The sequence below is a fragment of the Bombus bifarius genome, unplaced genomic scaffold (genome assembly GCF_011952205.1).
Source record: "Bombus bifarius isolate JDL3187 unplaced genomic scaffold, Bbif_JDL3187 scf7180000008239, whole genome shotgun sequence".
In the NCBI taxonomy this organism is placed as follows: domain Eukaryota; kingdom Metazoa; phylum Arthropoda; class Insecta; order Hymenoptera; family Apidae; genus Bombus; species Bombus bifarius.
Genome location: NW_022884533.1, coordinates 311,135 through 329,190, shown reverse-complemented (window position 1 = coordinate 329,190; position 18,056 = coordinate 311,135). Strand labels below are relative to the sequence as shown.

At 50.1% G+C, this 18,056-nt stretch overlaps 1 protein-coding gene across 2 annotated transcripts in view; it reads left to right on the top strand.

The window, feature by feature from the left end:
- The first annotated feature begins 1,299 nt into the window (after nt 1–1,299).
- LOC117211534 (inactive tyrosine-protein kinase 7-like) overlaps nt 1,300–18,056 on the top strand; it is a 36,336-nt gene continuing 19,579 nt past the window's right edge. The window contains exons 1-2 of one of the 2 annotated variants that reach the window (XM_033455510.1): nt 1,300–1,557; nt 9,589–9,888. In XM_033455510.1, coding sequence (XP_033311401.1) covers nt 1,518–1,557; nt 9,589–9,888 — 340 coding nt within the window. In that variant the 5' untranslated portion in view covers nt 1,300–1,517. Of the gene's footprint in view, nt 1,558–9,585; nt 9,889–18,056 lie in introns of both variants that reach the window. The other variant, XM_033455509.1, reaches the window with a different exon arrangement.

Below are 18,056 nucleotides of genomic sequence, written 5' to 3'. Positions count from 1 at the left end.
TCTTCGTTAAAGATTTCTCGAGAAACAAAAGTTATGTACGGATATGCGCGTGTACGAATACCATGACACGTACCGTGTACATAAGTTATATATATATATATACAGGGTGGTTGGTAACTGCGGTGGTGGTACAAGCGGAAAGGGGGTGATTCTACGCGAAAAAAGAAGTCGAAAATATAGAACAAAAATTTTCTTTTTAATTTTTTTTTTTTTTTTTAATTTTTCCATCGAGACAACGATCTACAGTGAGATCCGTTATAACGAGAAGTGATAAAGAGCACGCGTACCGACCGAAAATTCAAAGTCGATTTTCTAGAAAACAAAGCCTCAAACGAAAAATGTTTATTCTGTATTTTCGACTTCTTTTTTTCGCGTAGAATCACCCCCTTTCCGCTTGTACCACCAGTTACCAACCACCCTATATATACACAAGGACATGCTGATCATCTGTGTACATATGTACCATTTTCTAAAGAGTAATTACGAACCGATAGGACATTTCGAGGATGATCGTCGTTATCCAAAGGTCGCTATTTTAATTCTAGTATTCGTATAAATCTATGATGGGGGTTTAATTCGTTTTACTTTGAATATAATACTGTGTAAATAAAAAAAAAAAAAATTTGCGCTCATGCTCAACACAGAGTGCTAGGCGAAATTTATATTTTCACTTTTTCGATCCTTTTCACTAAGGTCGATGTAAGAAACGAGATGTCACTTCTCATTTGCGCAATCACTGGCACCTCGACTAACGCAGAGATCGGTACGTTATACGTAACAAAGAGGTCGAGGGATAAAAATCAATATGTAAAGTGACAAAAAAAAGAAAAAAAAAGGATATAGTAAACGTAGGGATGTAAGTAATATGGTCGTTTAGGTTGTTATTATAAATATTATCGATAACGATACTACGATTATCGACAGAGACAACAACGACGTACGTGTAATAAGATGTATGAAATAATATATCAAATTTGAATTGTAATCTCTATCGTTCTTTCCACTATCTTCACACCGTTCCAACTTTCTTTTTTCAGTTATTTTTTAAATATTCTTTCTTGAATTTTACACGATCCGAAACCATTTCGTAGAAACACGCAATCGCACTTAGCGATTTCGTTTCGATGGAAATTTTTGAATTTGAAATATCGCGCACTAGATCGTGGACAAGAACCGTTCGCGTACGCGTCGGTAACTAGTTGGACACGCCGATTTAGAGCAGCATCTAGCGGCAACAGGCTGATTTAGGGCATCGGCCGTGAACCCCGCGAGCAGGGGTCGCTACGACGCGGCGTGGGTTAGTGGCCCTCAGTATCACGCGTCGTTCCGTGGTGTTCGGTTGGATTGTTCCCGGTTTCGCGTAGTGTGTTGGTCGGTTGGCAAGCAAGCTTCACACGGAAGAAAAATAGAATGACAGCGACGTGAGAATTCTGATACACGGGAACGGTCTTCCTGTTCAGTCTCTCCCCGAGCGAGTTTCGAGCCGCGTGTTTCTTCAGGTCGAAGCCATCGAAAGGATGTGGCGTCTCGACGCAACTACGCTTTTGCTCTGCTTTCGTGAGTACCGTATATACGTACAATATACGCACGTAACTACGATTCGAAGGATTCTTTCCCCACTCTCTCTCTCTCGAGGTTTACCCTTGTTGGTGTCAGTGAATCGCAAAAAAGACGGATGGGGAAAGAGCAACGATATTATCGATAGAAACGGTTTCGTCTGTCGCTCGAAATCGTTTATCCCAAGTTTTACAACTCGTCGGTCCTATATCGTGCTCCATTGCTTTCTTCTTTCGCCGGTCCTGCTATAATTACGATTAATTGGTCTTAACCACCGCAACGAGCAATTTCATTGCTACTGCAATCTCTTTTTCAACGAATACGTTTCTCCGCGAACGTAATTCCGTGCCGAAGCGTTTATTCCAGATCGTTTTATTTGTAAATAATCTTGTTTTCATGTCATCGTTAATCGCGCGCGTCTTTTACGAACGTTCCATCCGAGGGTATACAAATTCCCGGAACGGAACATCAAAGGATGGAAAGAACGTACGGAGGAAGAATATCGAGCATTGACTGATAATCAGAGGAGCGCGGTGGCAAAGCCGTATCGATGGGCCTTTAACACCGTCGGCGAATTCGCCATTCGAAAAGAACGAGTTGTAGCTGCAATTTGCAGTCGGTAGGCCGAATCAGTCCTGCCGATCTCTGCGCGGCCGATGTACGACGATACGTCGTTGATAATGATGCCAATGCCGCGCTGCTGATGGTTAGTGGTGTTGGTGGTGTATCGTTGGCAGCGTGGTAGTCGGGTGGATGCTGGCTACGATCTTTCTCCATCGTCCATGATGCCGGCCGGTAACCCACTCCTGCCGCTTCTCTTTCTCTCTCTCTCTCTCTCTCTCCCCCCATCTCTCCCTCTCGAAGAGGAGAACCGGTTCGATAGCCATGCACACCTAGAAAGCGAATATACGCAGACTCGGCGGAAAAGGGGGGCCATATTACGTATCCACCTACCTAATATCGACGGTAACGTCGTATACGTGCGGCTGCACGTGTAATTAGTAGCGATGGCTGCGAACACTAGTCGGACAAAGACGACACCGGCCGTGCAAGATACGAGAGAGATTTTTCTGGCCTTTAAAAAAATGCCAAACAACCGGCCGATTTATCGCCGTGCTCTCGCCTCTGTTTACAAAACCGTTCACGAGCAACTCGTTGCTCTTTCGCTGAAAGCCTCGTTTCGCCCTTATCTCGTGATCTGTAAATACGTATTTGGAGCGCCTCGAATCGATCTTCGCTCCGATTGCAAAATGCACTTTTAGCTACGCTATTGCGGTACGATTCAGCGGCTTAAATTTAGATTGGAGCCGAGGACTCGTTATAAAAGATGGAACGGACCGCGGTTCAAATAGAATTGCCGACTCGGACCATCTGGGCTGCATCTTCGATCGTGCCCGCCTCTGAAAATTATTTAGCTACGCGGATGCTTTTTTGCGAAGCGTGAAACCGGCTACCGATAAAAACACGTTGGATACGTGTTCATAAATAACGATCTAAGGCGGGTCGAGGGAGCGTTCACGGCGATGTTGCAGCGGCGGCATAAACAGGCTCGCGCGGGACTTTGATCGGTTTCTCTCGAACCCAGTCGAATCGGATCGAATCGGTTGGCATGGATCGGCAAGCCGATGCAAGGATGGCGTACACCGCACACGGCTTCTTCTTCGACGTGGTGTCGTGGTTGCCGATGGATGGATCATATCGCCGGTATCCCCGCTTCGCCCCACTTTTCCTTTCTCTGCCTGTTGCCCCGGTACCGACCACTTGGCTATTCATCTTGGTCCGGTGCTCCTAATTACACGTCTCGGGTTACGGATGAGAACGACCGTCCCGCCGTGCCGTTCGGAGACGTCCTGTGCCCTGAAAAGGGGTACCAGTACACTCGGCCTTTTTTCCTCGGTCTTCCTCTCTCTTTCCCTTTCACCTCTTTCCTTCGCCATCGACGGCAAGCCTCGTCTCTCGTTCTTTCTTCGATGTCCTCCTCTCTCGGCTCTCTGTCTACGTCTTTTTTACACTGCTTGCCACTAAAGGCCCTTTGTCCGTGGGCCGGCGTGCACGGCTATTTTATACACCGAATGTTATTCAACCTCGCAGTTACTTACTCTCTGTTTCTGTTCCTTTCCGCGTGGTCGTGCCTCTCTTTATCCACGCGCTGTTTCTCTTTCGTCCTAAAGTGTTTCTGAAACCGTGATGCCGGTCGGGTGGCGCGCAGCCGGTAAACGCGCGCGACGAAGAAGGTGGCGAGAGCGGACGGGAGTGTTGCAGGGCAACGGGCCGAGGTACCAAGAAAAATTGTATTAGCCCTTTGATCCCTTGGCTGGTGGAACGACTCGCAAGAGAGCGAATAAAAGCAGAGGCCGCGCGTAATGCGGCTATTTACGCATAAAGGGCGAAAACGACGCTTTTCTCGGGGAACCGCGACACATCGTGCAAGGGCAGCAGCCCGCGCTTCGCTCGTCGTTGGCTTTCGCGAGTCCATATCCTCCGGTGCGAAATTACCAGCTTTCCCTGCTCCTCGGTCGCGCGAACTTTCGCCACCGCAACCTCGTCGCTTTCTCCAGGGTCTCGTTGAAAATGAAAAATTGCGCACGATGGAAAAAGCGTTACCGGTGCTCCATGTAAACAAGCTCTGCTTCGTTGTCCAACACTTTCCAAGATTTTCTCTTCCGCGTCACTTTCGCTGGCTTCTTTTCTTTGGCAAGGCCCGACTCGTTCGCAAGGTTACGCGCGAACCGTGGCTCCCGTTCGTCCGTGCCAGTCGTTCTGCGAACGTTCTTCGCCGAGAAATTCCACCTTTGGACGAACCGACGCATCGGCATCAGCACGGTAATCGCGTGTAATACGGATAACGGTCGTGGCAATCGGAAAACGATAGGTCTCGCAAACGCGATAATCACGGAAATGCAGCTAACGGGAAATGGAAGTAAAAACAAAGCTGAAAAGGGTGGTAACTTTCGGAGGATGTCATCGCGACAAATAGATAGCGTATCGTGGTTGATAGCGGAATATCCGGCGACGTGTATTTCGACAGGAAATGGCTCTTCTGCCGGCGTTTCGCTTTTTTCTCCGTCTGTTTTCCATTGCGAGTTGCGTGCAACAGCAGGCTGTGCTTGAAAGAGCGTAAAACGCTTCGGCGCCGGCAAAAGCAGCGTTTGATGACCCGCGTGGAACGCAAGAGACGCGGATAATATATTTCGAGCAGGCGACGTACAACCCGATAGGCCTCTTTGAAATTTACTCGGGCGTCGTCGTTACACGCGCGCGACTACTGAAATATGCCACGCTCCGACCGCTCGATCGGCCTTTTCCGTTCGACGAATTCCCTTTGATTCGCGAATGATGCCGCAACCTGAATGCGTCCGTCGTCGCGTATTCCTTCCCAGCTCGTTCGCGCTACCTGATTTTTCAATTTTTTACACGAATACCTCTCTATAGCCTACCCATCCCGATCGAGAATGCTTTTCTTCCGTAGAGAAACGCGTCGAGTCCCGCACGTATCGTCCGTCAGTCCGCTCGTGCTCGTCTCTTTCAACGCGTGTCGTGTCTGCGCGCTCGCGACACGTGTCTCGCGATATTCGTAAGTGGAAACGCGTAAGCTGCTAAGCGCTGCAGCGTCCAGGCGTCTGGAAGCGTTCGCCTAACGAGTGGCCAACGCTTTTCGCCGCGTCGCCTTTCTTCGCTGCGAGCGTTTTACTTTTGCTCGTTGCGGCGTGACCGCCTCCCTTTATATATAGTCTATTCCGCGAAATTTCGTTTTATTCGAACGCGTCGAATAACGGACGGTCCGAGCTCGGAGACGTTCGCTCGCCGTAAGGAATTTTTAAGGCAGAAACTTCATTTTAACGACGCGCGATAAGAAATTTCAAATGAGAGGGACGTGTTATCCCGCTGCTTCCACGCAGCACCACTAATTCGTCGTTCGCTTTTGTGTCGGTCACCGCGAAGCGCGACAGAGTGCCGTTACTTTTTCACTGTCAAAAGGGCGTCGCTACTCTAGCAAGCTGATCCTCGGCCGCTCGTCTTTCCTCCTTCTTCCCTTTGCTCGGTTTCTTGGGTAGCGCGGCCGGCTCTTTCTCCTTTCTTCCTTCCATCTGTTTTTCTCCTTCTTTTCTTTTCCTCTTTTTCCCTTCCTTTCTCCTCTGGATTCTTTCTTTTTTTTTTTCTTTTTTAAATAAGACCCGACTTGCTCGCGTCGACACCCCGAGACGAAGAAAGGAGACTCTCAGCGTGCATTCAGAATCGTGAAAAACGTCCCGAGAGTGTGAATTTCACGCTACTCGGGGCGTCTGCAAGGCGGCACTCCGAACACCATTTGTCCCAACGAGTGGAGCAGACGCGGCACACGCCGTAGCCAGGACCCTGTAGAAATACGCGCACGCTAACCGCCACTACGAATCTCGTCCTTTCACTGCAACTCACAAAACACGCGTCGAGCTTCGTCCTTTGTGACAACCGCGGCTCGCGCGTAAATCGCTGACGCGTACATAGACAACCGCGGATCGCGTTGCGAAAACGCGCGCGTTCTACGTACGTCCGATGAATTATGTAGCGGCGCGCATTGCGCTCGATATGATACGTACGTTGACCATCGCGCGCGTCGAAACCGTATTCGAAACGCGACAGTCGCCTTTGCGCGAGACGTTGCGAATTTTCTCCGCCAGCAGTTCGTTAGCGGGTTGTTTGGCAAAACGGTGAAAGGTAGAATTTTCCTGTAACACGGTCGGCCGGCTCGTTAATGGGATGGCGCGCACGCGTTCGCCAGCGGAATTTCAAGATGTCGGTAAATGGGCAACTCGACGAGCCGGCGAGGAATCTCGAAGAAACTCGAAAGGCATCCGGCTAATGATTTTTCGATTTTAACGAGCCGGTCGTTAGCGTGAGAGGCCCTGGTCGCTGGCGCTCGCGCGCGCACACGCCCGCGCTCGCTCGCTCGCACGCTCGTGGTAACGAAAAGCTTTCGTAACGAGGCAAGTTCCGCTCGACGAGGTAGAACTTTCGTTCTCTCGCACTGGCGGCTGCGAGGAGATCGTACGCCGCGAGTGATAATCAAACATTTTTTGCCTTCTTCCTCCGACGATCGTTCCGAGGCGAGAAGCGATCTCTCTTATCCGGCAGAAAATAGCTCCGCTCGTTACTTTGAAGTTGGCCGGAAGTGGATGAACCGTGGAGGGAAAGGAGCGCGTCCTTTGCGATGTTCGGTGGTTTACGAGTCGGTTGGCCGTCCGCGTCGGGATCGTTCTGCTCTTCGTCGCACACGGAAGTGCAGCGTCGCTGTGTGGCGTGGCGTACAGGGGCCGAAAAATCGAGCGGCTTGTGTAAACGCCATAAAGCGGCGCGAGCAGCTGCACACGTCGAACGAGAGAGTACGGAACGCTAGCTGGACCGAGAGACGTTTGCCTCGGGGAGGAAAGTAATCTCGAGAGTAGGTCGTAAAAGCGGTCGTGTTTACCCCTTGGGAAGGTTCCAGGATCGGCAACGAACGACTCGGAAACCGACTCGCGTGCATTCTTTTTTTAGGATTCGACCGACTGTCGTGGATAAGCTCTCGGTAGAGCGTCGACGTGCAGCGTCACGAGCTCGTTTCAAAAGCAGCGCGTTCTTTCTCCTCTTCGACTCTCGGTTTTTGAGATCCCTCTCGGCCAGGCAAATCCACCGGAAGAGGGAGCATCGTCATTAACCACGCAGAGTCACGAGAGCGCGGTATGAAACCGAGTTCGAAATTTCGTCGAAAATTACCAGCTCGCTGGAATGGACCGCGCTGGAAATTACCGGTTCTTCGAATCTCCACCTCGCGCCATTCTTCCTCCTTTGTATTTTAAAGGATAATTTTGATCTACTACGAGATAATAACAGGATCCCCTGCCTTCCCCCGCAACGACACGGTTAAAATTTAGAAACGACCAAGAGATCTGGCCAACGGTGTCTGGTACCTGGCCCCGCAATTAGGCCGGACGGCTGACGCGGACCCGAACCGAGGCAAATAAAAGAGCATCGGTCCGTTGGGATAGATTTACGACTGGGCATTACGGATCTGGCCATTCCTGGGGTTAACGTTTCGAACGAGCGGCGTCTCGAATCGCACGAAACTAACGTTAATCGACTTCCGCGAACGCGGCAGAAACCGTGAAACCGAACAACAAGAAAGTTTCAATCGGGGACCAGGTTCTATTTTCATCGCGACTCGCGTATCTCTTCGAAGGACTTCTTCCCTTTTCCTGTTGCGGATCGTGGACAACGGGATCGAACTCCGACCATTCGCGCGAACTGCAAACCCGCGTTATTTCGAGTTCACCGATAATGTCGCCGGCGAGGTAATTAGCTAGCTCTGGGAAAACCGTTAAGCGTGAACAGGCCGAATACCTGGACGCATTGGACGGGCTCGTCGTTGACCGTGCACGTCTGTAGCTTGAATTCCAGCCATGGAAACGCAACAATCGATTTTCAGCTCGTGTACAGAGAGAACGTAATCTACACACGTACGCGAACGCGCCACAGTATACGCGTCGTATATACGTTGCGATGGATGTTTGCAAAATCGGCGATGCGATCGATCGATACGCCGAGAGTACGGCTGCGAATCGCGAGCGCGGACGCCTGCCGCTCGAGTTCCCAGCTCCAGACTTTTTTCTATCCATTTCCTATCCATTTTTTACAGCGCGGAAGCGGTAACGTTCACGAAGCGAAAAAAATATGCTCGAACAGATGATTCTTGTTACGACTTTTTTTTTCTCTTCCCACTCGTTTTTTCTGACCGTGTTCCCTCTACGCCGTTGTCCGTGTCCGCCTTTTGCTCTGCTCGCGTCGCCGCACCACCCTACCTGGTACAATGTGGTTCGTTTAATTTGCACGCCCCACTATTTGCAGCTCGTTCCCAACGTTTGTTCATGGACGTTGCTCGAAAGCGAGTTTTTCGTGTACGATTTGAGCACAAACGATTAAAAACTAGCCAACCTCTCTCTCTCTCTCTCCCAATTTACCGGCAACGTATCCGTCTCGCTTTTTGTCTCGAATTCGTTGGAACGTGGAAGAAACTAGAAGCCGAGTTTGCCGATACGTGTCGGAATCAGATCAGAAGGTTTGCCTAATTAGCTCAGGAAGCTTAAATCGTTCCGTCTCGGTAGAGAAGCTTATTAACGAGCAACTAATAAGCTCGTTGAACGAGTAGACGTCTTTCTCTCGATAGCAGTCGCCCGGTGCGCACGCTTCAATACGTACTCCGCGAAGAACACCTGTCGCGTATTTCACGGATGTCATTCGGATATTATCTTCCTCTCTGGTTCTTCTTGCTCGACTCGAATCGTCGACGCGCAGATACCCGCGGCAATCGGCAAATTGTGCGGAATTACTCTAGGGACATGCATCTACGTTCGTATCCTGAAAACACAACGAGCGCAGGCACAGCTGGCAAAGAGGAGAGAGGATGGCGTATCGCGCGCGGTAATATCCCGAAAACAAAAACAGAGAAAAAGAAATCGTATTAAACGGTGCACCGAGAAACGAGACAGGGGGCGGCGTGCCAGAGGAAGACCTTTGCTGCTGGCGGATATCAAAGGACATCGATACAATAACGTTGCCCCGTGCTAATTATCAATCAACTTAATGAGAGTTCCGCATTCAAAGAGCGAAGCTCTTGTTGCCATCCGTTTTACAGCGTTTCCTCGTCGAGCTGTTTATCGCTCGATTGTTACCGCTCTACTCTGGTAATTAACGATATTTTTAATAACGATACCATAACGCTCGTGTCGGCATTTCATCTTATCCCTGCGATTTCCAAACGATGCGGGGTGTCGAAGCGAAACTTCCCGGTTAAAATTCACCACGCGACCCTCGTTTTTAACGGAATTTCTCAACGTTGTTGGTTCGCACGGTTCGAAGTCAAAGGATCCGCTGAATCGTCGATGGAGAAAGAAAAAAGCGTATCGATGATTTTGTTCTCTCTCTCTGTCTCTCTGTCTCTTTCTCTCTTAGCTACGTTTCGATGGACGATGATTAATCGGAATCGTGTAACGTTCGATCGATGTGTTTGCACAGTGGTACCGGTATTTGGTCAAGACGGCAGCCTCTACTTTTCCGTGAGTCCCGGCGAGCACTCGGTCGCCGAGGGATCCCCGGTGCGTTTGAGATGCGAGGCACAGCCCAGTTCGCTGGTCAAGTACTCGTGGAAGATCGACGGACAGCCGCTGGCACCGAGTCCACGGAGGCACCAGGATGGCGGCGACCTTCGCATCACCAGGGTGAACCGAATCCTCGACAGTGGCAACTTCGTCTGCGTCGCCACCCACGAGGAAACTGAATATTCCATCGAGAGTTCACCAGCCAAGATCGACATTCAATGTGAGTAACTGTTGTTTTATGGTACTCGATTTCTCGCTAATTTGTCCGCCGAGAGTGCACGTCCGTTGCACGAGTAGTTACGTTCCACGATTAATTCGCCGACGTCTGTTTGGTCGAAGGCGTGAAATCCTGATCGATGAAAGAAAGAAAAAGAAAACAAAAAAAAAACGCGGTAGGATCGCGATACAAACGCGTTTAACGGCGCGGCGCGGCGCGCGAAATGGAACTCGTTTCTTGGCGCAAATACGAGAATTTTTTAACGAGCGCTAGCTCGCCGGCATTTAATTAATAACGTGCTCGTGATGGTGGGCGAGACCATCGAGAGATTAATCGCGTAGGTCTCGAGAGCGTGGCGCGAACCTCGCGTCCCGCGCGTGTCGTGCCTCACCGAAATGCGGCAAACCGGTATAATCCCGCGTTCACGGTCGCGTTGCTTAATCGACAAAGCGCGAGAGCAAGACGGAGCTTGGGAGATGAAACGATAGAGCGAAGGAAGATGGGCGATGGTAAGAGAGGACAGTCCCGAGACCAACGCCCGAGGGATTCAAAGCGACGCTACAACGGATTTCACCGTGGCTATGTTATTCTCACGGCACTTTTTAATCGCCCTTTCTCCGCAAAAGCGCAGATCAAACGCCTGCCGTGCAGAAATTACACGAGCCGAACGAACCAAAGAGAGACAAGCGAAACGAACAGAACGAACCGCGCCGATGGATGGAAGGGGGAAATCGGAGAGCGGGAGAAAGAAAAAGAGACCGAGAAAGAAGGGGTCGAAACGAAAGGGAAGCGCGGAGATAGGAATCGATTCGCGATAGCCTCGGCTGCTGAACTCGGCCACCGTGAGCTCTTTCGGCGTTCCCGCCCCTCTCGCGATTCCAATTATTCGCCAGCGCGACATTAATTAAGCAAGATAATTTGCTCTCGAACCGAGCTGCCCAATATGGCGTCTGTCGGTGACGACGGCCCTGGGCGCAGACGTGTTCGCGTTTTAACGATTTCAAAACGCTCAAGGATCCCCGGAAAATAAATTCGACGAGACGAAAGTTGTCGCTGATAACGACGACGACAACGACAACGACAACGACGACGACGACGACGACAACGACGACGACGACGACGACGACGACGACGACGATGCTTAGCGTCGAGACGGGTGTGACGAGTTGACTGAGCGGAAGAGGAGAGAGGAAGCAGGAAAATACGTATAATGTTACTAGCGAGGTGCGCGAGTTGCTGGCATTTTTTTATTTGTATTTGAAAACGCACAAAATAGGTGCTTTCCGCGCGTAGGACGAGGGGGAACGAGCTAAAGTGAAAAAGAAAAAAGAAAAAATCGACGCGGTAACCGAGGAGGCGCGAACCGCGGTGCCGCGATATTGAATGAATAATGAAGAAATTTGCAAAAAAAAAGTACATATTATTAAATCGGGGAACCGTCGAGGACGGGAAAAGAAGAGAGAAATAGTGGTGAAACGGTTGCGGGGGCTGGCGAGGCAAGAGCGAGGAAAGAGAGAAACGACGTCAGGGCGTCGTTAGCGTCCCGGCACCTCGTTATCATGTATCGTTTCGTAATTATTATTACACGCTGCTGCCAACCCGGTGAAGTGTACCGAGCACGAGTACATTTAGCGCGTGCTTAATACCCGTCGCCTGGCTCGATTCCTTTTGATAATTGCGATAAATATAATAATGATAATGACGATGGAACGTTTTCTTCGGCTCGCCATGGCTGCGGCGTTTTCCGTCTCCTCCGTTCGCGAATGAATTTCGTCTAGGCATCGCGTAATTTCGTCCAACCGACGAACCTCCCTTTCATCCGCGGATTCGCTCGAATCGTTCCGATGAAAGGGAATTATCCAACGGATAAAACGCTTATGGACTCAAATCGTCGATGCCGTCTAACGTTTATAGTTGTTTCCCGTTTGATTAATTAAATCCGTCTGGTGGTACATTTGCAAAGAGTTATCGATCTTTGAACCGACGACACCGGGGGGACGTGTCTTTTGTTCGATTCGAAACGGAAACGGAAATCCCTATGGAACGAACGCGCGCGTTCAACAGCTGATTAATCTGCGTCTAATATCTAGTCCCTTTGATAATTCGGTACCGCCCGTCCGGTCGTCGATCCGGTTCTTTTCACGAAGGCCAAGGCCGTACAAGGCGTGGTCATTCACCGTTTCGCCGACGAAAGATACAAATGGACTAGCAACGGCAACACGTTCGCACGTTGCTTTTCACACGTTCTCGGCCAATCGTCGTTTAACGTTTCTACTGCGAAGATCTCGCAGCGTACCGAGCCTCGTAAGCGACCTTAAAAATACGAGTAGATATTTTCTTTTAATTAGACGCGCCTGAGAATATACAAGACGACTCTCGGTTAATCAGCTGAAACGATCTCGCTGCTAGCGAAATTGCACGAAAACCTTGCGAGATTACGGTTATTCCAAAGTGTGGAGATATCGCCACGCTATTAGACCTGTTTATGGCGAAATTTCCAGAATTTCAAGGAATAAAGCTAGTCGGACTGGATCGTGCGCGTGTTTCGGGCCGCGCATTGTGGGCGAGCTTATTTCGGTTAATCCTTTAAACACGCTCGAAATGTCTCCTCCGCTCGGATACCATATGCGTGTAAACGGTACACTGGCGCATTTTGGCTCCATTAAATATAAGGTGCGCGTGTTGCGCTTTCCGATAGAACGCAAATGCGTTTTTCGCGTAAACGCGCCATCCGCTGCCTCCCATTCTCAATCGTTCGTTTTCAATCGCGCCGTATTAACGATCGCGTATAATTACTCGATACAAAACAACGGCCTGTAATCATAGAAAGAACGTAATTAAACACGCGAGAGAGCTTGGAAATAATTTCGCGATATCGAAAAGCAGGGTAGACGAAAACTCTGGTTTTTCCACCCTCGAAAGGTCGAGCGTCTGACGAGTGATCTCTCGAACACGCTCGGCGATGACGAGCTGGCCCGCCGTGAATATTCCGCGTACCTCGACGTGAAAACCATCCCTTTCCCTCTTTTAATTTCCAACCCCTCGGCTCGCGGCCACAGACCAGGCTACGAGGGACGGACGCACGGGGGGTAATAACACGCCGAGGAGGATCCTTTGTCCAAATAAAAAAATAACATCTCGCTTCGCGACGAGGAAGAGCCTGCTGCGATACGCGACAATGGATAGGAAGTTGTTCAGCCTCGAGCTACGGCATCCGCGAGGGTGTGAGAGTCAAAGTGAAACAGACAGAGAGGGACAAGCTGCGGGACTAGGGGCTGAATTCAGCGCGACGCGTATCCTCTACTTTACGCGAGATCCTATCTGATTTATACGCCGTGTACGTAGAACCGAGCGTGCTACGCCTCGTCTTGCAACCACTTCCTTTGCATCGGATGATACGCAAGACTCCTAAGAGACCGAACGAGTTATTCCACGCGCCACCGAGTTCGGTCCGTTCTTCTCTTTCTTTACGACCGTTTCCACTTCGCTCGGATACGGTGCAAATCGATGTTGGGAATTCTAATGAAAATGACGGGCGGAATGGTAAAATCGTCGCCTCTTGCCGGGATAAACGCTCGTTCCTCTTGGCTCAGCGTAATGGTGAGCTCGCGGCGAAAAGTATCCGGGCTATTAATCTCTATTTTTTCTTCTCTTTTTCCTTTCTTTTCCCGAGCAGCCAGATGATTCGTGAGATTTAACGGTTTAAGGGCCTCCGGATTGAAAGTGTTAACGCGATTCCGCAGACGAGTGGATAATGGGATCGAAAAGTGGCTTCAGCCACCGTGAAAAATCCCGTGTCTCCGGCTTCTAATAGGGTTGCGGTCGCGACGAACGACCGTTCGCGTTCTCGCCGCTCCTCGTTTACCTTCTTCGCGGTCTCGACCGGCAATTAAACCTCACGCATTGTGCGTAGTCGACAATAAGCCATCGTTCTCCCAGGAATCTCATTTCCTCCGCCCCGCAAAGCGCCACTTTTCGATGAGCTCCGGTTGAACGAGTACTTTTGCTCGTAGCCTCGACTTCATCCGATCCTCGTCGTTGCGCTGCCTCCGAGAACAATCGTCGGCAGACGTTTCTTCGCCGCGTTGTCGCTGCTCGAGCGGTAAATAGCTCGCTTTGGAAATTCTATTCAAAGACCCCTCCCGCCCTCTGTTCTACTCGCGTTCCGAGATAATTCTTCGCCATTGTAATCGCGCGGATAATTTCGATCGCACCGTGACGCGATCGTCTCGCGGGAAAGTTAACTTTCGCGCCCACGTTTAATTTATTCGCTCCTTCGGTCCGGCTTGCACGCGTTGAATCCTTTGAGACCGGACGAATTAATAACCGCGACTAATTTATACGTTCGCGGCGAAACGTTGAATCGTAGCCAAGGTCTCGAAGAAGGTCTTCGTATCCACATTCTTGACTCGCGTCGTAGCACCGCCTGTGAACCTCGCGGCTGGCCGTATAACGCCAGGCCAAATGGCAATTAGGCTTCTCCTATTGTACACCACAACAATACCCATTTTTTAGCGGCTACGCATTGACGGCGGCAACGCGTGCCGACCCTCCTCAATACCACGATAAATTTACCGGTTCGCTTCAAGGGTGTGCGCTTCGATCCACGTTTCATCGGTATAATAATAACACCTGGCCGATAAATCATACGCGCGGAGCGTTTAACGGACGATGAATTCGAAGAAAGGCGGAAGAATACCCGCTGCGAACGCGTTCGTTCCAGGCCGAAAGTTGCCAGCGTGTTTAACGAATTTTGCAACAACGTTCTAGCTCGCGAGACTCGGGATCGTCTCGAATCGCCATACAACCGCACGCGTTCGCTCTATTCGCGTCCTAACGACTTTTATCGCGATCACGCGCAAGTATTTAATCGAGCCGTCTTGATTCGCGATGGTTTCTCGCAGCGGGGAAAAAAGAAAACGAAGGGAGGAGAGAAAGAGCGGAGAAGAAAGCGCGGAATAAACAAAACAGCGCCTCGGCGAAGCTTCGAATTATATCTGCTTTAAAGGGGAGGAAATCCGCGAGATCTCGAGGCAAGCCTACCATAGGGATTCTCTGGTTCTTTCCCCGTCCTCGTGTTCTCTTCTTTCCTCTTACTCCCGGTCGGTCGCACGCAGGTGGAGAACTCAATTCAGCGAGGGTTTGCTTGCATTTTCATTGTCTCGCCTTGGTGCGGGCTGCGCGTCGTCGTTGCCGTCGTCGCCGTCACCGTAGTCGTCGTCGTCATCCTCATCGTCGTCGTCGTCGTCGTCGTCGCCGGGGAGCGAGCGCGAGAGACGCGAGAAGAAAGGGACGGAGGAAGAGCACGTGAAGCTGAAGAGGAGAAGGAAAGGCCAGGACGGGATGGGAAGGGGTAGTAAGCTAATCGTTGAGGCTGTAGGCAGCCCGGGGCGGCTGCATTTTTAAAAACACTACCACGGATGCTCGTCGTGAACGCGTACCACGAGAAACTCTTATTCTCTCTTTCTCTACCTATCCTTTCCCCGGCTCTCCCTTCCTCCTTTCTTTATTTCCCTTCTTTCGTTTCTCCAGCTTGCCGTATCCCGCTAGAGCTGTGTTGGTGCATTGTGCCGAATGAATTGCAGTAGTGCACCGTCGTGCAATGCTTCGCACCCGTGTACGGCTCCCGGGCTACTCTCGAGTGACCCTAAAATAAAAAAGGATGCAGAGCGAGCGCTACCTTGGTAAATATCGCTTTCACGGTGTTTTCGCGTTTTATGCCTGTCGTTCCCCTAAAGCGTTTCTCGTAGTCTGCCTCGATTCCAGGGAAAGGTCGTTATACGCGTACGTATTGTAGGTTATACTTCTCATTCGTCGACAATCGTCAACGTGAGTTAAATTCTCGTCAGAGTTTTCCGAATAGAATAGAATAGAATAATAACCGAATGACCCTTCGGTGCGATATATGGAAGACCTGGCGTACGGTTCGCTGGGGATGGAGATTGGAATAACGGAAATACCTCGGTTGATCCAGGTTTTCTTCCTGATGTTTCCTTACACGTACGTACGTATCACTCGAAAGAGAAGAAATTCGTTGAGCGCTGCCGCGATTTACCCGATGCTTGCCAAGCGTTCCCGGTCGATTTGTTCCGCGCGACTTTTGTCTCGCACGGCGCAACCCCTGTCTGTCAAATTACCGTCATCGAGGCGAACAATCGGGGCCAAGTACACACGGTAAGGCATTTTAGCCGGGGAGCACCGTAATTATTTCTCGCGCTAAATGAACCCGACCAATATACAGTGGAACGAAAAAAGGAGAGTGTGTGCGGCTCGGTGCGCGTAGAAATGAAAAAAGGAGCGTGCAGTGCCAAAAGAGTGGGAGATCATCTAGCAACGGGGGAGTAGATACGAAGGAAAAGGGAAGCGAGGAAAAGAAAAGGACGAGAAGCAGTGCTAGCAGCGAGGAGGTCGACGAAAGAAAAGAGCGCAAATAGGAACAAAAAAAAGAAAAGAAAAAAGATACGCGATAAAAAGGAAGGAGCCACCCTGTCGCGAGAATCTGGCCGATGAATAAGGAAGATCCTGGGCTCCCCATTAATTACGCTCCTTACTAATTAACCTTGCGCGCTTTCCCCTAATTAGTTGTACGGTTCGCGAAGGAAAAAAGCTGGCGCGCATAAGTTGTTCGAGCACGTTTAAGCATCGACGATGGTGACTCGTGTCGCGAAACAGAAACAGACACCTGTTCATCCGGTAAATCTGCCGGAGCGAGTCGTCTGAAAAAAAAAAAAATGGAACGACGCTCGTTTCGTGACGCGTCGAGGAACGTTCGACGCTCGAATTCCATACGCTGTACATCCACGCGAATGGAGTACGAATATACGAGAATGTCGCGCGATGAACGAGAAAGAGAGAGAGAGAGAGAGAGAGAGAGAGAGAGCGAAGAATTAACGGCCGCCACTCGTGAAAACCACCTGCAAAATCGACGTGCGACCGTTTTATTTCCTTGCTCGAAGCTCTCGCGTTCAATGTAAACGGTGCGGGAAATCGCGAATACCGCCAAACCGAATTTTTCAAGGGAAAAATGGATAGCCGCACGATAAAAACGGGGAAAATACCGGAGCCTCCGGAATTGGTTATTTCATGGGACACGACGAATATATTTTTCATATTACGCTGACGTCGGCCAAACGACGCTGCCTCGAGTCCCCTTGGACGCCGGTCTACCCCTTCTCTCCATCTGCCCTTTTATCGTGGAAAAAAATTGTTTCCTCTTCTTTCTCTTTTTTACTCCTTTCCGAGATCTGGCGATTTCGTTAAGCACGACGCGGTTCAACAATTACGGCTCTCGAACGATCGTTTTGACGTTTGTTTCGTTCGGCGAAGTTGTCGAGAAATCGAAACGCCACTTCCAAGGCTATTAATTTCGTGGCGGTGCAACGGTGCGCCGAATGCATCAATGGATGCAGATATATATCGATGGATGCATCTCGATCCTTGGGAATTAGGGAGGCGCGCATGCAGACTCCGCTATCATTACGAGATGCTTCTCCTTTCTCCCTCTTTTTCCCTCTTTCTCCCAACGGTGCCTACTCGACTGCGCGAAAGGGAACGAACGATCCATTTACGTTCAGATCGGTCGGAAATGCAGCCGTTCCTTATCCGCTGCCGCGTTTAAAAGGACCTTCCTTTTAAGCGTGACGCATGAAAAACGCCTACTTTTTTCGTAAATCAAAAGGGGATATATTTGTTACATGTATCCTTCTGCCAATTCCTAGACATATTCTGTCATCGTTTCGCGATGCAATAATCTTTTTTGGTAAGAAGAAATATCCATTTGCTACGAAATAAGAGCACCGTGAAGAGGGCGCCTTTACGATGCTCCAAATTTTCATTTCCGGCTAACGAAAGTCGCCGACCCATAAAATGAAACTTGTTTCTCACCGACACGTCAGTCCGGTGTTCAAGCCGTTTTTCCTGTCGTGAGAGGAACTTCTGGGGACGTGGTCGTCAGAGAAATCGCACGACTGAGCAATATTTTTTTTTATTTCGTCGTTACCTCTCCAACCTGTTATCCGCCCTTGTTCTCCGCGCCCTCTTCCACCTTTTTCTTTTCTTTCCGCCAGCCCTTTCCTATCCTGCAATCTTGCCCTCCGCGTCCGATTCTTTTTTCGATTCGTAGTTACCGCGTACTCGTAAAGGCCTTGCAGACGGCGCGTTTCATTATTTTC